At 41.5% G+C, this 20,879-nt stretch overlaps 1 protein-coding gene across 4 annotated transcripts; it reads right to left on the bottom strand.

Moving 5' to 3' along the window:
- Positions 1-14,382: 14,382 nt before the first annotated feature.
- LOC100273235 (receptor expression-enhancing protein 3) lies at positions 14,383-19,098 on the bottom strand. 4 transcript variants are annotated; one of them, NM_001147677.1, is made up of 7 exons: positions 18,719-18,769; positions 18,201-18,240; positions 17,999-18,097; positions 17,862-17,918; positions 17,690-17,753; positions 17,414-17,614; positions 14,383-15,227 (listed from the first exon to the last, which is right to left on the bottom strand). In NM_001147677.1, the coding sequence occupies exons 2-7, from the start codon at positions 18,230-18,232 to the stop codon at positions 14,850-14,852; spliced, it is 831 nt and encodes a 276-aa protein (NP_001141149.1). In that variant the 5' UTR covers positions 18,233-18,240; positions 18,719-18,769; the 3' UTR covers positions 14,383-14,849. The 4 variants fall into 4 exon arrangements, with proteins under 4 accessions (NP_001141149.1, XP_008676801.3, XP_020406950.1 ...); XM_008678579.4 differs by lacking the exon at positions 18,719-18,769 and adding an exon at positions 18,869-19,098 and having other exon boundaries at positions 14,413-15,227; XM_020551361.3 differs by lacking the exon at positions 18,719-18,769 and adding an exon at positions 18,528-18,655 and having other exon boundaries at positions 14,413-15,227.
- Positions 19,099-20,879: the final 1,781 nt, after the last annotated feature.

Genomic DNA, 20,879 nt, shown 5'->3' with positions numbered 1-20,879 from the left:
CAAATATGACACATGGAAAGGTTACCATGCATGATGTCTCACAGCTACCACATCAGTCCAATATAGAGACAAAGGTGTGGGTGCTAATTTAGACACTATAAGGGTTAGTTTGGAAGCAAAGGAATATAAAACTAGCTAGAGAGGGAAAACCTCCCATAAATAACTAAATATCTTAGTCAAATGATACCCTAGGATTGCTCATCCTAGGGATCCCAAATAATTTAAGTTTTCTAACTAACCCTAATAGAAAAGTGTGTATGGTCTTGTAAAATATTGTTCTGTTGTAATAAAGTTTTTTTTTCTTTCAGGCTTTAGTCTATTGATTTGGTTGTATAGTTTGAAAGTACTTCTTTCATAAGTTATTGTGATTCATAGAAGGTTGACATCACCCACTACTAGAAAAATAATTTTCGGAGGTGATGAGAGAATTTATGGAGATAGTCTAATATTTACCACCTCTGTAAATATAGGCTTTAACAAAGACAAGTTTTTTAGAGGGGGTGCCTCTAGAAAATCCCACTGTCCATTAAAAACTACCCCAACTCTAACTCACCGGCTCAACATCGTGTGTTGTTGACGTTGATGGTCACCATATGGTTTTGAGTCGATGGTGAAGTCCAAGGCCCTAAGGAAAAAATCCTAGTCCCTGATGAAAGAAATGGCAAGAGCGTTGTACACTGCTGAATGAATGATGAAATCTTGGGAGCAAAAGCTAATTGTTTGTTGGCTATGTGTTAGCAATAATCTAGACGTGCGTGTATTGGGTGCGTTTGTTTTAATGTGTGTTGCGTCATATGTGTTAGTGGAACAAACATGGTTCAAAATACCATTTGTACATAATTTTAGTTTTTTACTATTTAAATGCGAGAAAGAACGTCGATGGTGGAAACCGTGGAACCGTGAAAACTAGTGTTTTATATAGTAGAAAATTTTAAACAGTGTCACAAAAGAATTTTGAAGTTTTTAGCGCCATAAAAAGAACAAGGGTGTGTTTGGTCACCTGGCCTATCCTAACCTGGCTAGTTTTATAAGCCAGGACAGTCGAAGCCTGGCTAGTGCTATACAAGATGCAATTGTTTGGTTGCATAGTTTGTCGGAGCCTGCATTATAAATGTGTCTTTCATTGTCCAACTTGGCTTGCATAGAATAATCGCATCTTTGCCATGGTAGATTTACCTCTCACACAATCTATCAAACACTACGTGAGCATCATATATAGCAGCGTCGAGCTTGCATCCATGGCCGACGAGGGTGGAGCTAGGGATTGCGCCCAACGTTAATGTGGTTTGTGGTGGGGCTAGAACCATGGCCGGCGTGGAGAAGAACCTCAAACTCCTCTCTGTCCTCACGATGTTGCATCCTCGTCTTCGCGCAATGGTGGTGGAGCCGAGGATGAACAAGGTCATGGTTGCGCGCACATGGGGCATAGCAGTGCTCGATTGAGCTTGTTTGATGGTCGACGACATTCACATGGTGCTCGACAGATCTCACATGGGACCTATCGAAGCTCATGCAGGGGCCGATGAATTTTGTGAGGATCTCGGTGAAGCTTGGTATAGCTGACGGTGGCTACGACGATCATGTGGTAGCCGACAGTAGAAGAGGAGGTGAGCCGGTCGTGATTACGCATCTCGACGAAGACACAAAGGAGCAAGGAGGTAAGCCAAATCCTGACATGTGGGCCACTACGCTTACACATGCCTAGCTGTGTGGAAACGCGGACCTCAAGGGTTTTCAACAATGCACTACACCAAAATAGTGAACTTACTAGAGCCTAAACCCTAGGAAGTTAACCCTAAACTTTACGAAGTTAGCTAAACTCTCGGAAGTTAAGCCACCCCGTCGGAAGTTTGGCTCTCGAAAATTTTTTGTCAAAAGTTAGCTTAATTTTCTAGAGCCCTCTAGAAAGTTAGCTAACTTCCTACAGCCAAAGAAGCCTCTCGGAAGTTAGTAGGTTCTCGGAAGTTAGTAGCTTCACGCTGTCAGCACCGTCAGCTGACTAACTTCCTACGACTAACTTCCTACGGCTGACTGTAGCCCCTAGGAAGTTAGCTGGCTAACTTCCTACGGCCCAATAAGCCTCTAGAAAGATAATTTGACCAGCATTACAAATGTTGTTTATTTTTATTTTACACCACATTGAACAACATAACAAATATATCAACAGCTATATAGCACAACATATTTTTACATAAAACATCTCACACACAATCACATAACAATATTTAAATCCATAGTCTCATCAATTACATCACAAAAGTCTCATCCATAGTCATAATAAGACACATCTCATCATCCAGTACTAATAAGAGACAATATCTCATACATAGTCATAATATTCATGTTGTGCAGCTTGTTGCTTCAAGTAATCCTGATGTCGCCTAGCATGGTAGCTGCTCTCCTGCCTGCGTGAAGGAGCCGGCGCTGGCGGGCCCTGTAGCCGCGTCAATGAAGCTGAAGGGATGGTGGGCCTATGGCATGGTGGAGGCATGATGGAGGCCTCAATACCTGACGACAGGCTCAAGATACACACCTTCAATGGCTCACTCATCTCCTTCAAGGCATTGGTATGCTTCCCTCCACAGATCTGCAGGATACAAAAACCAATGGTTTTATCTCGTTAGCCTGTTTGAACATATAACCGTTTTCAATGCCTCTCTCTCGTGTGCAGGGCGGGGGTGGCCACGGCAGGCGGGGGCGGGGGCGGGTCGGTCGCGGTGGGCGGGGCCGTTGGCGGCCGCGCCGGCGGGAGTGGCGGACGGGGGTCGGAGCGGGCGCGCCAGCGGAGGCGTGCAGCGGCACGCGGCTTCGGTCCTGGTGGAAGACACGGGAGGGAGAAAGAAGAATGAGAAGAGGATATGATTGAGCAGGGGTTTAAGATAAAAAAATATAACTTCCTAGAGTAAAGTCGTAGGATGTTACTTAACTTCCTAGAGGTTGTACATGTACTTTAGGAAGTTAATTAACTTCCTAGAGCAGGCCGTAGGAAGTTAGCTTTTTGTTTGACTGGTCAAAAACTGAAATCTAACATCCTAGAAGAGGTTGTAGGAAGTTAGCATGGGTAGCTAACTTCCTAGAGGCGGTCGTAGAAAGTTAGCGGCTCGCTTGACCGCACACACGGGTCAGCAAGTGAAAGCTAACTTCCTACAACTTTTATAAAATACCGTAGGAAGTTATGTTTATTTCCTAGAGCTACCAGTTGCCTCTCGAAAGTTATTTATTTCCTATGTGAAAGTCGCCTAGAGGGGGGGTGAATAGGGTGAATCTGAAATTTACAAACTTGATCACAACTACAAGCCGGGTTAGCGTTAGAAATATAATCGAGTCCGAGAGAGAGGGTGCAAAAAAAATCGCAAGCGAATAAAGAGTGTGACACGCGGATTTGTTTTACCGAGGTTCGGTTCTTGCAAACCTACTCCCCGTTGAGGTGGTCACAAAGACCGGGTCTCTTTCAACCCTTTCCCTCTCTCAAACGGTCCCTTGGACTGAGTGAGCTTCTTCTTCTCAATCAAACGGGAACAAACTTCCCCACAAGGACCACCACACAATTGGTGTCTCTTGCCTCAGTTACAATTGAGTTGTTCGCAAGTAAGAACGAAAGAAAGAAGCAATCCAAGCGCAAGAGCTCGAAGGAACACAAACAAATCTCTCTCACTAATCACTAAAGCTTTGTGTGGAGTTGGGAGAGGATTTGATCACTTGGGTGTGTCTAGAATTGAATGCTAGAGCTCTTGTAAGTAGTTGAAGTGGAAAAACTTGGATGACTTGAATGTGGGGTGGTTGGGGGTATTTATAACCCCAACCACCAAACTAGTCGTTTGGTGGAGGCTGCTGTCGCATGACGCACCAGACAGTCCGGTGCGCCACCGGACACTGTCCGGTGCGCCAGCCACGTCACCAGGCCGTTGGGTTCCGACTGTTGGAGCTCTGTCTTGTGGGCCCGCCTGGCTATCCGGTGGCGCACCGGACAAGTCCTGTAGACTGTCCGGTGTGCCACCCGCGCGTGCTCTGTCCTCTGCGCGCGCAGGCGCGCATTTAATGCGTTGCAGTCGACCGTTGCGCGTGAAGTAGCCGTTGCTCCGCTGGCTCACCGGACAGTCCGGTGTGCACCGGACATGTCCGGTGAATTATAGCGGAGCAGAAATCCGAAGCTGGCGAGTTCAGAGTCGCTCTCCCCTGGGGCACTGGACAATGTCTGGTGGTGCACCGGACAGTCCGGTGAATTATAGCGAAGCGCCTCTGAGAATTCCCGAAGGTGAAGAGTTCAGCTTGGAGTCCCCTGGTGCACCGGACACTGTCCGGTGATGCACCGGACAGTCCGGTGCACCAGACAAGGGCAGCCTTCGGTTGTCCCTTGCTCGCTTTGTTTGAACCCTTTTCTTGGTCTTTTTATTGGCTTAGTGTGAACCTTTGTCACCTGTATAACTTATAGATTAGAGCAAACTAGTTAGTCTAATTATTTGTGTTGGGCAATTCAACCACCAAAATCAATTAGGAAATAGGTGTAAGCCTAATTCCCTTTCACTATGGTTTGTTATAAAAGTTGTAGGAAGTTAAAAACCGTAGGAAGTGTATGATTTTGGTGTAGTGATGTAGGCACCAACACTCTTTTTGGCTTGCTTAAGCCTCGCTTAGAAGCTAGTCCGTTATCCAAACAATCAAAACTTGTATTATCTAAGCTTGGACAAGGGTAAGCCACCCTACCAAACACTCCTTGAGTTTCGCAAGACCGTGTTTTTTTGAAAAAAAATAACATATCACTTTAATTTTGTCCTAAGTCAAACTTCTCTAACTTTGACCACGTTTTTTTGTTGTTGAAAAAAACAAATTAACATCGAAAAGTACAAATGTGTTATCAAGACATATTTATTGGAGAATCTAGTGAAACAAATATGATGTTGAACTTTTGGTGCATTTTCTATAAACTTGGTCAAAGTTAGAGTTTGACTAACAAAGCTAAAGTGACTTATAATATGGAACAAAAGAGAGTGTGTTTTGGGAATAAATAATTATTAGTCAGTTGTCCGTGCTTTGCTACGGTTGTTACATATCATATAAACAGGTATTGATATATTTATTCAAATATAATTATTGTTTATTTCTAAACACTAAGATACGTGTTGTCTGGAGGTTAGACCCAAATTTCTGGAGCAGGGGAGCCTAGGGTTTGAGTGCTCCTTTTGCACTATTTTTTGCGCGGTGTGATAGCTGCGTGGGCGGTGTGACACCCCAGATGTCTATTTCACGTTATATCGAGAGATTTATCCTAATCTCGGATGCTCAGTGAAAATTTCTATCTCTTTATCACATTTATCTCCATTTATCAAGTTACTCATGAATGTTTCACCAAATTTGGAATTATTCGATCTCAAGAACAGCCAAATTTGGAGCCCGTTAAAACTTTTATTTCTCGGAGCAAATGCAAATTCGAAAGTCAATATCGTCTCGCAACTCCCATCCAGACTCATTTATTCGGACTCTCGATAGTTGTTATGTTATCCAATCGGTGTCCGAATCCGCTTCTCGATAGTCGGTCTACGTCCAAATACTTAATCCGAATCCGCATTCTCTCTCAGAATCTCCTTGTGTCAACCTCTAATTAATTCTTATGCAAACCGACTTGTTTTCTCTATATCATAATTCATCTTTATGTATCAAGTGTCTTCTAAAGATTTCTCGAAGTTTGAAACAAATGCTCACATAAAAAGATGAATCCTATACTGTTTGAAACTTCTCGTTTAAACATATGTAAATTTTAAAATTCAACCAAGCCTTGTGATCTTGCTCAAACAACTCTATATGAACTCTACAACAAAAGTTATTAAGGTTTCATATAGAGAAAATGCCAAGAAAATGTCGAGAAAATGCCCCGATTGTCTTAAAAATATAGTTTGAAGCTTTATAATAATGCTACCTTGACCAAAGTGAAACTTTAATTTATATTCAAGATATGAGGTTTGACTTTTAATAAAAATTGTAGAACCTGTGTTATACAACAAATTTTATATTTAAACCAAGTCTTGATTCAATCTCTAAGTATCTCAAACAGTGTCATCAAGACAGAATAAAAATCTGATTTCAGAATTCGAATTCTTCTAAGTCTGAAATCAGCATCGTTCGGGTCGACGTCTCGCGTTCCCAAATTTTTATTGAACAACTCAAGTTTACCCAAATGTAAAAGCTGTTAATAACTAATAGGGGCACAACATATTAAAAGATGGCATTCGTCCGATTCCGTTTGACATGCTTTGACATTCAGTTTTCACAAGTTTCCACTGTTTTCTAAGCCACTGACAAACCAATTTTCGTGGGTCTATAACTCTCTAATCAGTGTCCGAATCACCTCAAGTCCTGTACAACAATTGTAGGGTATAGATCAAGGAAGATATTTTGTGCAGCAACCAAGATCCGATTCCAAGCGGAAAATGCCAAAACACGTCGTCCAAGGTCGTCACTGCAGCACCTGCCACCTGCTGGTGCAGTCTGACATGTCCAGAGCTTGGCCCTATAAATGGCAGCCCCTGCCCTCTCCCTTCTCTTCCCCGCCCACGCCATCTCTCCCCCTCTGCTCGGGCTCTCCTTGGTGCGCTGCTGTGGAGCCATCCTTCTCTTCTCTTCTCCCATGATGGCAGCAGCGAGGATCCCTTCCCATGGCCATGGAGCCCTCAAACCTGCAGCAAACACACCTCACGTTCAGGAATTCCAAGGAAGAAGATGACTCCCTGAGCCAATGACAAGTGGGCCCAAGGCGAGATGTGAGTACACAAAAGTTTCAGATTTTTGCTCTTCCTTCAAATATTCATATCTCGAGTTTTAGAGCTCCAAAAATCACGAAACTTGTTTTTTTGGCTTCCTTATAAAATTATCTAACTATTAGATCTATAGGTTGGCATGTTTTAGTGGAAAAGTTTTTCTGTAGAAATTCGTATTTAAAAACTAGTTTAGAGAATAAACGAACTTGCATCTCTCCATAATTTTATTTATAAAACTCCAAAAATGATGAAACCTGTTTTGTTAGTTAGATGTTGTCATACTCCATCTAGGAAAAATATAAAATTTATAGGTTGTTCACTGTTTTCTTGGTGTGTTAATTAAAACATGTTAAATAGGAAAAAGATGATTGTTTTGATTGTTATTTTTGGATCTGTAGCTCTAGTGCTTCAAATGGATTGAAATTGTTACAGTAGACCCTTTGTTTGATGCTGGGTGACTGGTAAAAATTTCATGAATTGTGGTGCATGTATGATTAAGTTAGGGATTTAACTTGTTTAATGCACCTTAAGTAGTTTTAAATGATTTATAAATAATATATGGAGGTAAAAATGGAAAATGGTGTTCCACTTTCCTTGTGTGATATTATAGTAGCCTAAGAAAACTTAATATGGTCATGCATCCACAGAAAATAATTAGTTTTAGATTTAACTTGCTCTCACATGCTTTATTGCATTAACAATTTGTTATTTTTGTAGTAAATGCAATATAAAATCTGAGCATGTGAGATTTATACATTATTCATAATTGGTCATTACCTATGCTTCATAAAAATTCCAGCCCCAAATTAGATAGTTTCATTTGGTGCTAAAATAACACCTATTTTATAATTGCAAGACTTAGTGAAAAATTAGAAGTAAATAAAATCATGCATGTTCATGGAATGTTTGAGTTATACCTTAAAACTAATTAGAGATTTAATGGTTATGTCATGGTGTTCTAAAGATAAATATTAATAGTGCTTCATCATGATTTAGTGTGATGTCGGACATGTGTGCCGAAGTGTTTTATTTTGGTGAATGTGTTTGCTAATTGTGTGGTAATTCTAGCGCACGAAATAACTTGGATAAAAAGTTAGTAAGTCTACTTGTTGGTCCTAATTTGATTGTTTCAACTCCAACAAATGGTAAAGTGTTAAAATGATTCAAGTCTCTAGAACGCGGCAATTTTTGAAGTAAATAGGAGCTGAATTTTATTGGTTGATGTTTTGGACTGCACGTACTGTTTTCGTCGTGCTGTTTGTTTGATGAACTAAATTATGTTTTCAGATAACTTTATTATCTTACTTGTGTTAAAAGTTTACAGCCATAAGTTTGATCGTTTAGAAGTTGTGCTTTTCGCAAATTCAGTAACTGAATCTATCCAATCTCTGTACAGATTTCAGAGAGTCAATTGTTTGCTTAAGCTAATGTTACAATCTGTTCATGGTCATTATAAGAAAGTTGTAGATGCTTTTCTTATCTTACTTGTGTTAAAATTTCACAACCATAGGCCTGACAGTTTGGGAATTATGAATTTTACAAAATGGTTGCTGTGTTCTGTCCACTGACAGAACAGATTTCGAAAACTGAATTGTTTGATTCGGTTCAACATAGAATCACTTCTTGATGATTATAAAATTCATGTAGTACTTTTGCTAAACTTTCCAAAAAGTCTTGGATCACTCTTTTTGGTGATCTGAATATTAAGTTATGAATGTTTAAAATCTGAACACTGAATCTGTCCAATTCTGGACAGCAAAGCCTTCTAGTGTCTTTTGTCCTTAGTTAAATATTTAATCATCTTGAGATGTTTATAAATGATATATAGACAATTTTATTACATTTCCAGAAAGTCTAGGATCAATTTGTTTGGATATTTGAACCTGTAGTTGTGAATTTTTGAAGTCGCAAGTCTGAATCTGTCCAACCTGGACAGACCTGTTATTTTTGCACAGTTTGACTTTGCTAAGAGTCTAGTCATATTGAGACGATAATACCAAAGTTGTAGAGAACTTCTTAGACTTTCCAAAAAGTATTTGTTCACTATTTTTGGATAAATATTTGAAGAATTACGACTGAAACAAGTAAATGTTGTGCTGCTGTCCTAATCTTGTTGATTGCGGTTGATTGCTCTACTCTCTTGTCTTGCTTGAGTATGATTGATAGTGTTATCTCATGATCCCTATATTAGTAGATTATATAATTGGAGATATACAAGTAACTAGTGCAGTAGTAAATTAAATGGTTGACGTCTAGTAAGAAATTAGCTTGGATCAACGTCAATTTAGCAAGTGTCACTATATGGACGAAAAACAAAATTAATGAGATGTTACCATTTCTAATAATTGTGCTGCTAATCTGAGTATTAATAAATAACCAACCTCAAAAGATTAGTATAATAAGCAATGTGATTAGACTATCACTTTCTTGTGTGCCCTTGGATGTATGCTTGCTTTAGAGAATTGCGAACAATTGTACAACCCGATTAAGTAACTATTCCTTTTTAACTATGTTTGTCTATATATAAGTCCTAGCAAATTTAGGTGTACTTAATTAGTTTAATAATAAGTAGCCAATGAATGATTAAAGTGAACGTGGTAAACACTTGTGCTCATGCTTGTGTGGTCATGTTTGTATTGGTTAAGTAAAGTAAGCGTCGTCATCTTTCCAGTGGTAGCGACTACGTATGCCTGATGACGTGTAGATAACTAATGCTAACGTGTGGTGGTTTACGGTGTCCTCTAAATTAATGTTAGTTCGCTACTGTGTCTTTGTATATCTTGTGGTATTTTTCATCATATTCATACATATGCATCCTGCATCTCATTTAGGACCGAGAGAGGATGATCGTGCAAGTGATGTGGTGCCAACCACAAGGTGCAGTCGGTGGACGACCCAAGGAAGGATGGACTTAACCAGTGGATACTTGCCAAGCGAGCACCTCCCCCAACAAACACTACCTAAGTGTCAAATTAAAGGCAAGCCCCGGTTTTATGCATAACCGTTTATATATGCTATTTTACTACACTTAATGTTTGTAGGCTTGTACCGTGCACTTAAGTGTAGGAGTTGCCTGAAACCCTAGTTGCATGAACTTAGGATCCCTTTTGAGATGGATACTAGTATGCTAGGTCGAGTAGCTGCTAGGCTAAATCAGGATCTCGGTAGAAGTCGAGTGATTTTTCTAGCACTCGCGCGAGGTTAGGAATTGGTTGTATCCATTTTGATAACAGAATGATGATGGTCTGTGGACACGGATCTATGGGGATGCGTTGTCTATGAGACAAAATTGGAATAAGGATTAACGTGCGAATACCTGTGTCAAGCTTTTGAATGTACTAAACACATGTCAGGAAAAATGGTAACCGGTAAACCTAGTACCTGAGTGAAGCCGGGCGCGGACTTTATCCCTCACGCGACCTGAGACTAGGTCTCCCATTCTAGATATGGTGGGTACAAGTGCGGCCACTGCACGGCGGCGGCCGGGGTCAGTGGAGCATTGTATGCCAAGGCGGTGAGGCCTGGCCGCGAACGGGGAATCGATGGGGACGGTTGACATGTGTGGGGACAGAGTACCCTGACATGTCGTGTGTTTAGGTTTACCTTGCAAGGTTAAAACTCGATTCGAATCGTCTGCTTCTCGCAGCTAATGAGACTGCTTGATCCATTGTACTGCATTGAGTAATAAGTGCAAATGAGATACTGGCAAAGGATATTGATTGCACTAAATGATTGTTACCATGTATGCTTAGAAAGGAGCAAACCTAGCTTAATTAAATATGTTAGAACTGGAAAAGCTAAAACTTGATTTTAGACTCAGCTAGTGCTTTTGGCAAACCAAACCCCTCAGCCAAACAGATGCATGTCTAGAGGTAGAGGAGTAGACTCCTCACACCGGGTAAGTCTAGCTGAGTATTAGTATACTCAGCCTTGCTTGTGGCATAATTTTTGCAGGTACCTCCTTGATTTGGTTGCTGGTGTGACTTGGCCTCCATCCCTGCCACCGGGATAGATGGTCGAGAGGGTTACTGCTTCCGCAGGAGAGGACCAGGAGGAGTAGTGTGGCCAGGCTTCGCCATGTTACTCGGTTCTTCTCCGTTAGTTATTTCCGCTGCATTAAAAATTTATGGTTATTATTTCTGAAACTCCGATAATGTAATTACTACTGATACTTATTAAATTTGTGGTATTATGCTTTATTGTATTTCTCTGTGCCTCACCTTCGAGTGAGCTAGTGGTATTCGATCCTGGATAAGTGGCTTTATCGGACTAGATCCGAGGGACTGACGGATTATTCCGATTTAAGTGTGTTGCTGCCTCTAAGGGTGCGACATGGACACTTAAGCTGGAATAATTCGGGCGGTTCCGCCACAGGCGGGGTCTGATGCTGGGCAGGCGTAGTAGCTGTCTGCGTGGACGTTGGGGGTCCACAGTGTAGTAGTTGAGAGAGCGTTGTGCGGGCGCTAGGCATGAGGCCCACAGAGCACGACGCCGAGGCAGGGCATGTGGGACAGGAGAACCATTCGAGGCGCATGGGACGGACCCAGTGTGTTAGTGCGGAGGGTGAAGCCGTGGTAGCACCGGGTGCCCATATTAGGTTCTTAATAGAGTAGTATAGATACAAAAGAGAGAACGAATATTGCCTCATAATTTAAGCCTAAAGAGGTAAAACTTATGTTGCCCTTATTCAGGTGTAGCAATCTCAAAACAGATCTCGCACATCTCAAGATAGATAAAGACATAATTTTCACCAGCATTTTCAAGGCTGCAAATATTAAGAAAAGAAAATTAAGTACAAACAAAATCAGCGCATTTCAGGATAATCTAAGTTAAAGGATTAGTAGAAAAGAAAAACTTTGAATGATAAGTAGATAGTTGTGTTCCAATACAGGATCAACTTGCATTAGAAAAACAAATCAATAATTTGCATTAGCATTACTAGTTGCCGCTTTAAGTAAATAGTATTGAGTTCATATGATCTAGAATGAACAAAAAAGATATCCAGTTGACATAGGAAAGGTACAAATTTTTAATCAAGCTAACAAAAATAATACAAGAAAGTTGCAGCTTTCATTTTGCAAGGCTCCCCAAATAAACAGATAACAGAGTACTGAAATGAGATTGGATGTCATAATTAATTTAAATTTAAGAAATCATAGGAATAAAATGTAACACAGTCATACCAAGCTCATCATTTGATACTATCAAGAAAAATGCATCGAAGGGTTGAATCAGAAAATAAAGGTTCCAAGTGAAAAAGGTAATTTCACAATTGCTGGACCTTAAGGATGGTTATAACATCGAACTCTACTTGTGCATATAAAGTTTCATGTTCATATTCATCCTATGTACTGAGTAACGAAAATAGAAAAAAGTATGAGAAAATGGCAGCTGATATGAGAGTTATTTGCATCTTGACGATACAAGCAACATTATCTTTGCAGATAATGGATGGTGATCCGATGGAATCACTATTGATCATTCAATGAAAGTCATACATGTTTGAGCTTCAGAATGATAGGAGGAAGTAACCATTGGAGTATAATTAATGACTCTTGTGAGGAAACTTTAGCACTATAGAATCAGTATGTGATCTGGCAATAGGAGGATAAAATTGGACAGTATTTTGATATCCCATTATGATCGTGTCTTGATAAAAAATCAAGTTCTTTCGTTGCCATATAGATACCGATAGACATCTGTTTCACTCCAACCAATTGGCATTATTGGAGTTGTAAAATTTTTGAGCTAGTTAGGTATTTGCAAATGCAATATCAGAATTGTTGTGATTTGCAAGATATAAGCGCTTTGATGGCACAAAAGTTGTCATCCCAGGGTATAAATGGATATTGCTCCATTTTTAGGGATTTAATGATCATAAGTGTTGATGGATATATTTGTCCAATATTATTAGGATATTGGTAGACAATATCAATTGGATATTGGTATACTGATATATGCGCTTAAGTATAGACTTAAGCATAATTTGTTCATAACCAAATCTTTCATCTCAAATTCCATCTCGGATGATTTCATATTTTATCTTGTGATAGGATATGATAAAACCCAATTTTTGAATTTTACTATGAACACACATATGCGATCATCATGATTGGAACAATCCTTCTAGGAAGGGATTTACTCTATCAGTTGTACCACCATCAACTTGACTATCCTAAGTCATAGTGTGATTTGAGGTTTGCATAATATATGTTGCGATTCAAAATGCCTAAATCTATCAAATTCATTCGATCTGGCATAAATAATACGATTATCTTGATAAGAGAATCAAACATACAACTATGAATATAGACATAAGGTACTTAGTGTTCTAGTCAAATAGAGCCAAATAATTCCATATGCATGGGTTCTATCCTGCGTCCAGGATAATTTTGCTCACATTTCATAAATTCGAACAATGAATTTGACGAATTTGGTGATCCATATGATCAGTAAGGACACACATAGGACTATGTTGTAAATGCATATGGGCAAAATATAACACCAAGTTGGTTCATGTTCGAATTTTAAGGTAATAGGGCCTTAAAATTATTTCCCTTGTGGCACAAGGAGTGCACAACAAATCTTTGGCATGTATGCAGTGAACACTTGTCTCCTATAGGGGTGTTTGACAATGCTCTGGATTTTAGCTTCAGCGTGAAACTATGGTGTATAATATAAATATAAATAGTTTTTAAAAATATTTTAAATCTAAATAAGAAATACGATAACTTATCTAAATGTCTTCTAAAAAAATGCAACTTCAACTTCACGATTTTCTCAAGATCCTAATGATCGTCTTCATCAATTTTACCAAATTCTATGAAACTAAAACAGCCCCAAACAGGCCCTATATTTAAATGAGAATTTTCTTAGTGCATCGTCTCCTCTGGTGAACATAGTAAGCGAAATAAAAGTCTAAAAGTAAGTCTGGTGCTAGGATTCGAACGGTCACTCTCCCCTCTCCCACGCTCTGATTCTAACCACTAAGGCTCGCATTCATGTGTCCAACAAAGAACGCATATTGAAATCTATGAAACTAAAACAGCCCCAAACAGGCCCTATATTTAAATGAGAATTTTCTTAGTGCATCGTCTCCTCTGGTGAACGTAGTAAGCGAAATAAAAGTCTAAAAGTAAGTCTGGTGCTAGGATTCGAACGGTCACTTTCCCCTCTCCCACGCTCTGATTCTAACCACTAAGGCTCGCATTCATGTGTCCAACAAAGAACGCATATTGAAAATAATCTAAATATAGAAACTGTAGCAACACATGGCAAACGACTAGTATACATATATTTGTTTATGAGCAACGACTAATGTACAATTAGATTTTATTTGCAAGCGTGTAAGTGAGCATCATGATCTATTGGATCTAGAGATAAATTTCTCGCTTGGGGTTTATCGATTTTCAATAAAATTTCCCGACGGGAAACGAAAACAGGCCCGAGTTTTAGTGTATTTTGGTTTAGAATTTAAAGATATAAAATTCAAACTTTGATCAACAAACCAGAATTCAAAAAACGCAAAACTAAAATATAATCCTTGATTGAATCATGATCCAACCATATATATAATTATAATTTGTTATGATTTTTTATAAATATACGTAAGCCGGTGGCGGAAGGATTTAAAAGTTAATTGTGATATATGATTGAATTATGATCTAACAAATCAGGAGTATAGCTGATTGCATATAAGGACTAATTGCATAGTAGTCGTTAACTACATGTACGCAGCACATACATGGCGCTGTTCTTTTTTGTTCTTCGCATTTGGATTCCAGACTACACTACTGTGACCAGTAGTATCATCGTTGCTAAATGCTCATGACATGTCGCGCCTTCGCGTCTTGCAGAAGATGGTTCCCAACCATATTTCCTAGCGCTACACTGTGAATTGAATTGATCATCCACTTCTGTTTCTGGGATACTATTCACAATTCGAGACCAAACCGGTTCCAGTTCGTACAACGGAGAACGCATGCGAGGAAACCCAAACTCTGTTCAACCAACTCAGCATTCCCCCTCTTCTCAGTCAATCACCAAGAACCAGACCAGTGTGGTGCAATTCGCGTGAGATGGAAATCTTGATCGACGCTAATTTTGCGGTGGTCCAGATCCCCCAGCCAAGCGCCTCCTGAGCCGGCCCCGGGTCAGCCGGATCGCCTCCTCGATGAGCGTCTCCTCAGGTGGTAGTGGTGGGCCGCTCAGTGAAGCACGAGGTGGGTCGACCTGCATGGTTTCGGTGTCCTGAAGACCGTTGGTGGCGGTGGCTTCAGGAGCAGTTGGTGGCGGGGCAGGAGGCACTGCGCCAGGAGGAACCACTGGAACTAGGGGCCTTGGTGGAGTGGGAGGAACTTGGGCTTGGGCAGGCTGTGGTGGCATCGGAGGCGCGGAGGGTGCGGGAATAGGTGGAGGTGCAGGGTTGACCTGCCGAGTCCGTGGCGGTGGTGGGCGTTGCTGCTGCTGATGTGCCTGCAAAAAGGAAGAGATGGCGAAGACACCAATAAGCATAACCACATGCGGCAATTCTAAACATCAGCTGACAAAGCGGCAACAATCATGAAAGAAGATTCTAAACAGATGACAAACATCAGTCCTGCACAAACATCAGCTGACAAAGCGGCAACAATCATGAAAGGAACATGGTTTGTCAATGGAATGAACACAAACTGACGTGGTGCAATTCTAAACACTAAACAGATACCAGTCAGATCACAATGCAATTGAAATAACATGTGCCTCTCAAGTCACTAAGCCCAGTGCATGGTAAAAACATCACTACGATTCACAATATGTTCATAATATCCATAACTAATGATATAAACAGTGCATGAAACAAATAGTAGAGGTCTACTAGAAGCACGATAATACAGACAAAAGCATGAATTGACTCAAAATATTGACTCATGGTATATTAATCATACAGAAACACAGAACTAATCAAGCAAAAAACAATAAAAAATAGAAGATACAAGAGAACAACCCATGACAGGACTAGTTACAATCAAAATCAAGAAAAATGCTAGCTGACATGTCACCTCACAACCTTAATGAACATGACTCCACTTGGTTAGCCTAGACCTCCTCCTCATGTCTGCTTTAATCTCAAAAAATTTCCACCACCTCATGCTAGAACTACAGAAGCTGTGAACCCCATAAAGAATTGGCTATCCACCAGACTTGATTCAGCAGCATTTAATTTCATTCTGGTTCTTTGAAAAATCTCATTTTCTGGACTCGCTAAGCCTAATAGCATGAAGGCTCCTAAGACCATCTCCAGCAGTTTACCCATATGATCACCCAAAATATTGTTTTACACTGTAGATTGTACTGTACACAGAGTGGAGTTTGAATATAGAGATGGGAATGGGTAAGATGCTGGAGATAGCCTAAATAACCTTTCAGCAAAAGTTGGTTTTCTTGCGGAAACAATAATATAGCAGTCTGCTATGGTGCTATCTCTTCTCAAAAGATTGTAGAATGCAATCCCAATATCCAGTAACCCATTGGACTTACCTGGATGCCCATGCAACAATATGACTGCTAGAGATATCTCGTGCTGAAGAAATTGAGCAAAGACTATAGGAAAGCTACAGATGGTCGTAGTGCACATTTTTCACAATAGGTATAGTACAACAGTATGGAAACTGAATGCAACTACAGAACCGCAGTTTTCTAAAAAGTACTAGGTACTAGACAGGGTTATATAGAGCCTAGCACTTAAAAATTGCCTATGCCTAGTCGGGCTGGGCAGCAGCAGCAATTATACACAAGATGGGAGAAGGCGCAACATCACAGGCAAATAACACTGTAAACCATACCAAATGAAATGAGTGAATTACATCATCCACAGCAGAAACTCTTAATAGATTAGTGGCTAATATCTTGAAAATTTTAGGCAGTTTGATTGCATAAATGTTTAGACTGGCCAGTGAAAATGATAATAACATCTACAGTAACATTAGGAGCATGAAAACAACAAAGTTCATCTTTAGGCTCCAAGGCACATATACATAATAACACATAAGTTCTTGGCAATAAGAGGAAAAACTTGCACTGAGATATACATGTACCAAAAAATTCCATATTACATAGTTAGCATTGGTTTATTGAACATGGAGGAAATAGTAAATCTAGTGGTTGACACAACATGTGGAGAAATTTCTGGGAGAAGGTGCACATGATGATTGGCAAGTATTGCATCTGTCAATTTGCTGGAATTTCAATTTTAGTGTGTTCAAATTCTGAATAAAGAAATTTATCATTCAAAATGTGAAAACACTATCTAGCAGAGAAAGAGAGAGAGAGAGAGAGAGAGAGAGCTGCTGCAGCATCATGCCTCTCTTGTATTCTGCATCGGCAATTAGATGTGGCAGCACCTCGAAAACATAACTGGAGTAGGTTGTAAAAGAAACTTGTAGCAAACGAATACAGGTGGATTTTTATATATTCAATATGTGAGAATAATTCAAGAGAAAAAAATACACATACATGTGACATAGTGAAACAAACATCTGAGCACAAGCTCAAGGAAACCTAACACTATTATATCTATGGAAATAATTAAGTACAGACATTAACTATGCAGCATGAATTGTATCTCCACTTGCTGAAATAGCTGTAATAGCAGAGAGAAAGAGCATGCAAGGAAGCAATACCTGTCTTTGAGTCGGTGACTGTGAGGCAATATACTGCAAGATTTCATAAGACCTTGTCTGAGCATAGTTTGTAACCCTCTGGAAATAAAGAACTGCCATGTCACCGGCCCTTGTCCTCAACTCAAGCAGATTTCGATCAATCTCAGTTTCATGTTTTGCAATGTATGGCTTGAAGAATGACTCGTATACATAGGCAGTCCCCTGAAATAACCCGTTGTTAACAAACCATGAGAGAAGTATATAAGCTAACAAATTAAAAAGAACAGAATACCATACCCGTGTCTTTGGATACCACAAGTACACGATAAATGCGAGCTTTGCTTCACTATACATTGGCAACCTGCATGAGAACAGAATAATCAGCAAGGAGGTAAGTCATTATCCCCAATTCCAACCACCAAAGGTTACTCAAAATAGCAACTCCAAAAGTAGCATGGGACGGCATTACCATGATACGAAACTTTCCCCAACTCTCTCCAGTACGGTGAGAAACGCGAGTAAAATCCTGCAAGAGCCACAACCCTACATCATGAAGCGGATCGCATATGCAAGTATGCATCAAAACGTAAGGGCACCCTTACGCACCAGTACTGACACCAGAACCGCAGCTGCTCGACCTCAGGCCTGTTCAGCTCCACTGTCTTGTAGCAGTCGTATGCAGGGTACGCGTATCCGAGAACAAGCCTGCCACACAGGAGAACACAGATGGAACAGATGACAGATCTGGAGACACCAACAATGCTCCATAGCAAAGGAAGAAAAAAACGAGGTCGGTGTTGTTACTTACGTTAGCATTCCGGTAATGAATGAACCAATCATCTTGATCCCTGTACCGCAATAAACGTCGGTTACACAAACAGATAAAAATAGCATCACAACCTCTGTCCCAAGTTTCAGCAAAAACAGCAAACATACATAAACTGAATGCGGTCAATACACTAGTAGACACTATATTTTGAGTCTCTACCCACTCAGTATGGCAACCGCCACGCATGTAAAACAAACCATCATGCAGGTACAACCGGATTCATCGCAACAGGAACCGCAACAAAGGGCAGGGGCAGGGGATTTTGGCGTGGTGGGTCATGGTGGGAACACAGCAGTGAACACGAACCGCTCGCGGTAGTGCTAGCCGCTAGCCTAGAGGCAGGCGCAGAACCGTCGAAGACCATCCAGTTGCGGTTGCGTCCTATATCCTAATCCTACCGGGTCAACCGAACCGATCCCGCGCGCGCCGCCGGCCGCAGTAGAAGGCGACGAGCAGCAAGGACGGGATAGATGGACTCCATTAGCTTAGCGGCGTACCAGCGAAGCAGAGAAACCCGCGCGACCGGAGGGGGAAGCATTCGAACTGGGGTTGCCCGCGTTCGCAGCAACCGAAACTTGTTTATAATATAAGAAGCTAGAGGGAATCCGTCCGAGCAACCAGTAGTAGAGCAGGATAGGGTTCGTTACCGGGAACCGAAGGAACCGGCGCGCCGGCGGCGCGGGGGGACCGGGCTACGGGTGGAATGGAATGGAGCCCCGGGCGGCACTCCACGGCAACGCAGGAGCGGAGCGGAGCGGACGAGGAGAGGGGGGGAAGAATTGGAAGCGAGGCGGCGTGCGTGCTCGGGAAGGAGGCGGGCCGAGAGAGCCCAACTGCTGCCCAAGCCGGCACGGGAGGGGGAAGCATCTCTGTCCGCTGCCTTGCCTTGCCTTGCTTCGGCGCCAGTCCACGTCGGACGGAGCAACGGCTGGATCGTAGTTGGGCTGGGCCTCAGGTCCCGACGCGGCCGTGAGCCGAGAGGCAGGATGGGCCATGGAAGGCGTTCGAGTGGAAATGTGGAATGATGATGCCGGGCCTGAGCTTGGTCCGGGGCGAGGAAACTACTGGGCCCAGAGGTTCAACAAAACGCTGGAAGATATTTCTCGTTTAGATCTAGTTTGGAAATTTAAATCCCCGAATTCGGAGATTAAGGAAAATTAATCCTCATGAATGACGGAGGGATTTAAGTTTTAAAACTAGCCTTTATCTAAAGATTCTCCAGCAATAGCTCAAAAATAGGTCGCTTGTTTCTTATTTCCCTACTATTATAAAACACTGGTTTCCACTGTGTCTTCTTCGATCCCGCTGATTCCTTTCTAACTAAACAAGCCCTATGGCACTGATGGTGGGCATGGGATAGATTCAGTCTCGTGTTTAGGGCTCGTTTGATTAGAAAGGGATTGAATGGAAATTGGGAGGGGGGTAGAGGTTTCCATACATGAAACGTGAGTAGGAGAGCCTACCAGAGATATGCTGGAACTGAAACAAGGGTAAACATTGACTACAACAGCAAGTGATACTACTCTATACCAGAGACTGCTGCCCATGCATTGCGTGGATGAAAGAGATAGAGAGAAAGAAGCAACAGCACATGCACTGAACCGACGATGGATATATGCAATTTCTCACAGATCCAAGAAGAAGAAGAAGAATGCATGCTGCCCATGCTCCGGAGGATACCCTTTTTAAAATCTGGTCTTACATGCACTGTGCTGCACTGTCTACTGACCAGACCCGTTCCATTTGTTTGTACTACCGGCCGGTAGCTATAGCTATAGCTTTCCTTTCCTACCTGTGTTTCATGCATGCATGCATGCATTCACCGCGAGGTTTCGATCACTTGAACTAGCTCGTCAGACGGAAGATAGATAGATAGTGGTATGTAGGAGTAGCTGGCTACTATCTGAATACCAGTTCGAGTTCCAAACACAGCAGCGAGAATTCAGATAATGTGCTGTGAATGCATGTGCTGTGCTGTGATGCGAGGCACACACGCGTGATTGCGTGAAGAGTATATAGTAGTAACTCCGGTGCGCAGTACAATTCGTACGCTGCGTTCTGCTCTGAAGCAAGCTAGTGGAGTGAGGCGTTAAACGCCCGATCACGAGGAGGAAATGAAACGAAGTGGAGAGGGAAGCAGAAACACTGCATGTTCGTCTTCAATGGCAAGATCGCGGTACGTACGCAGGACCGGAGAGGGTACGTATGTACATGTGTGCCCATTGGCCATTGCAGATTTTCATTTGCAGCGATGAGACCGAGTGAGAGTCGGGCAGATGAGATCCGGTGGAGTCACTACCGCAATCAGCGGATTTGCGAGTGTCTAAGAAAACACTCGAGAAAAAAACTCGACGAACTATATATCAGCAATGGTTTTTTTGCCGAGTATTTTTTATCGGACACTGCCGGTACACGGCAAAGAAAAGTCGTCGTCACGACGACCGGTAACGACGACGGAGCCTTTGTCGAGTGTACGTTGCCGAGTGGATGCTAATTCATTCATGGCCTGCCTCGCTGCTGTCTGTCTTGATTGCGGTTTACTTCTGTCCATACTCCATATAGATGGTCAAAAGGGCCGCTCTAGTATTATTAGGCGTGACACATTAAGCATTATAAGTAATTGTGTCATGCCGTGTTGTGTCGGCAATAACCCCTAAT

The sequence above is a fragment of the Zea mays genome, chromosome 4, assembly GCF_902167145.1.
Source record: "Zea mays cultivar B73 chromosome 4, Zm-B73-REFERENCE-NAM-5.0, whole genome shotgun sequence".
Taxonomy (NCBI): domain Eukaryota; kingdom Viridiplantae; phylum Streptophyta; class Magnoliopsida; order Poales; family Poaceae; genus Zea; species Zea mays.
This window is presented reverse-complemented; position numbering and strand designations above follow the sequence as displayed.

What these genes read in the sequence shown, in the direction of transcription:
- LOC100273235 (XM_008678579.4), bottom strand. Translation starts at nt 19,088, where the DNA reads ATGCTTCCCCCTCCCGTGCCGGCTTGGGCAGCAGTTGGGCTCTCTCGG. An exon ending in TTCATTACCGGAATGCTAAC is followed by an intron (nt 18,098 to 18,200) that starts GTAAGTAACAAC and finishes CCTGTGTGGCAG; the next exon opens with GCTTGTTCTCGGATACGCGT. An exon ending in TGTGGTATCCAAAGACACGG is followed by an intron (nt 17,615 to 17,689) that starts GTATGGTATTCT and finishes GGGTTATTTCAG; the next exon opens with GGGACTGCCTATGTATACGA.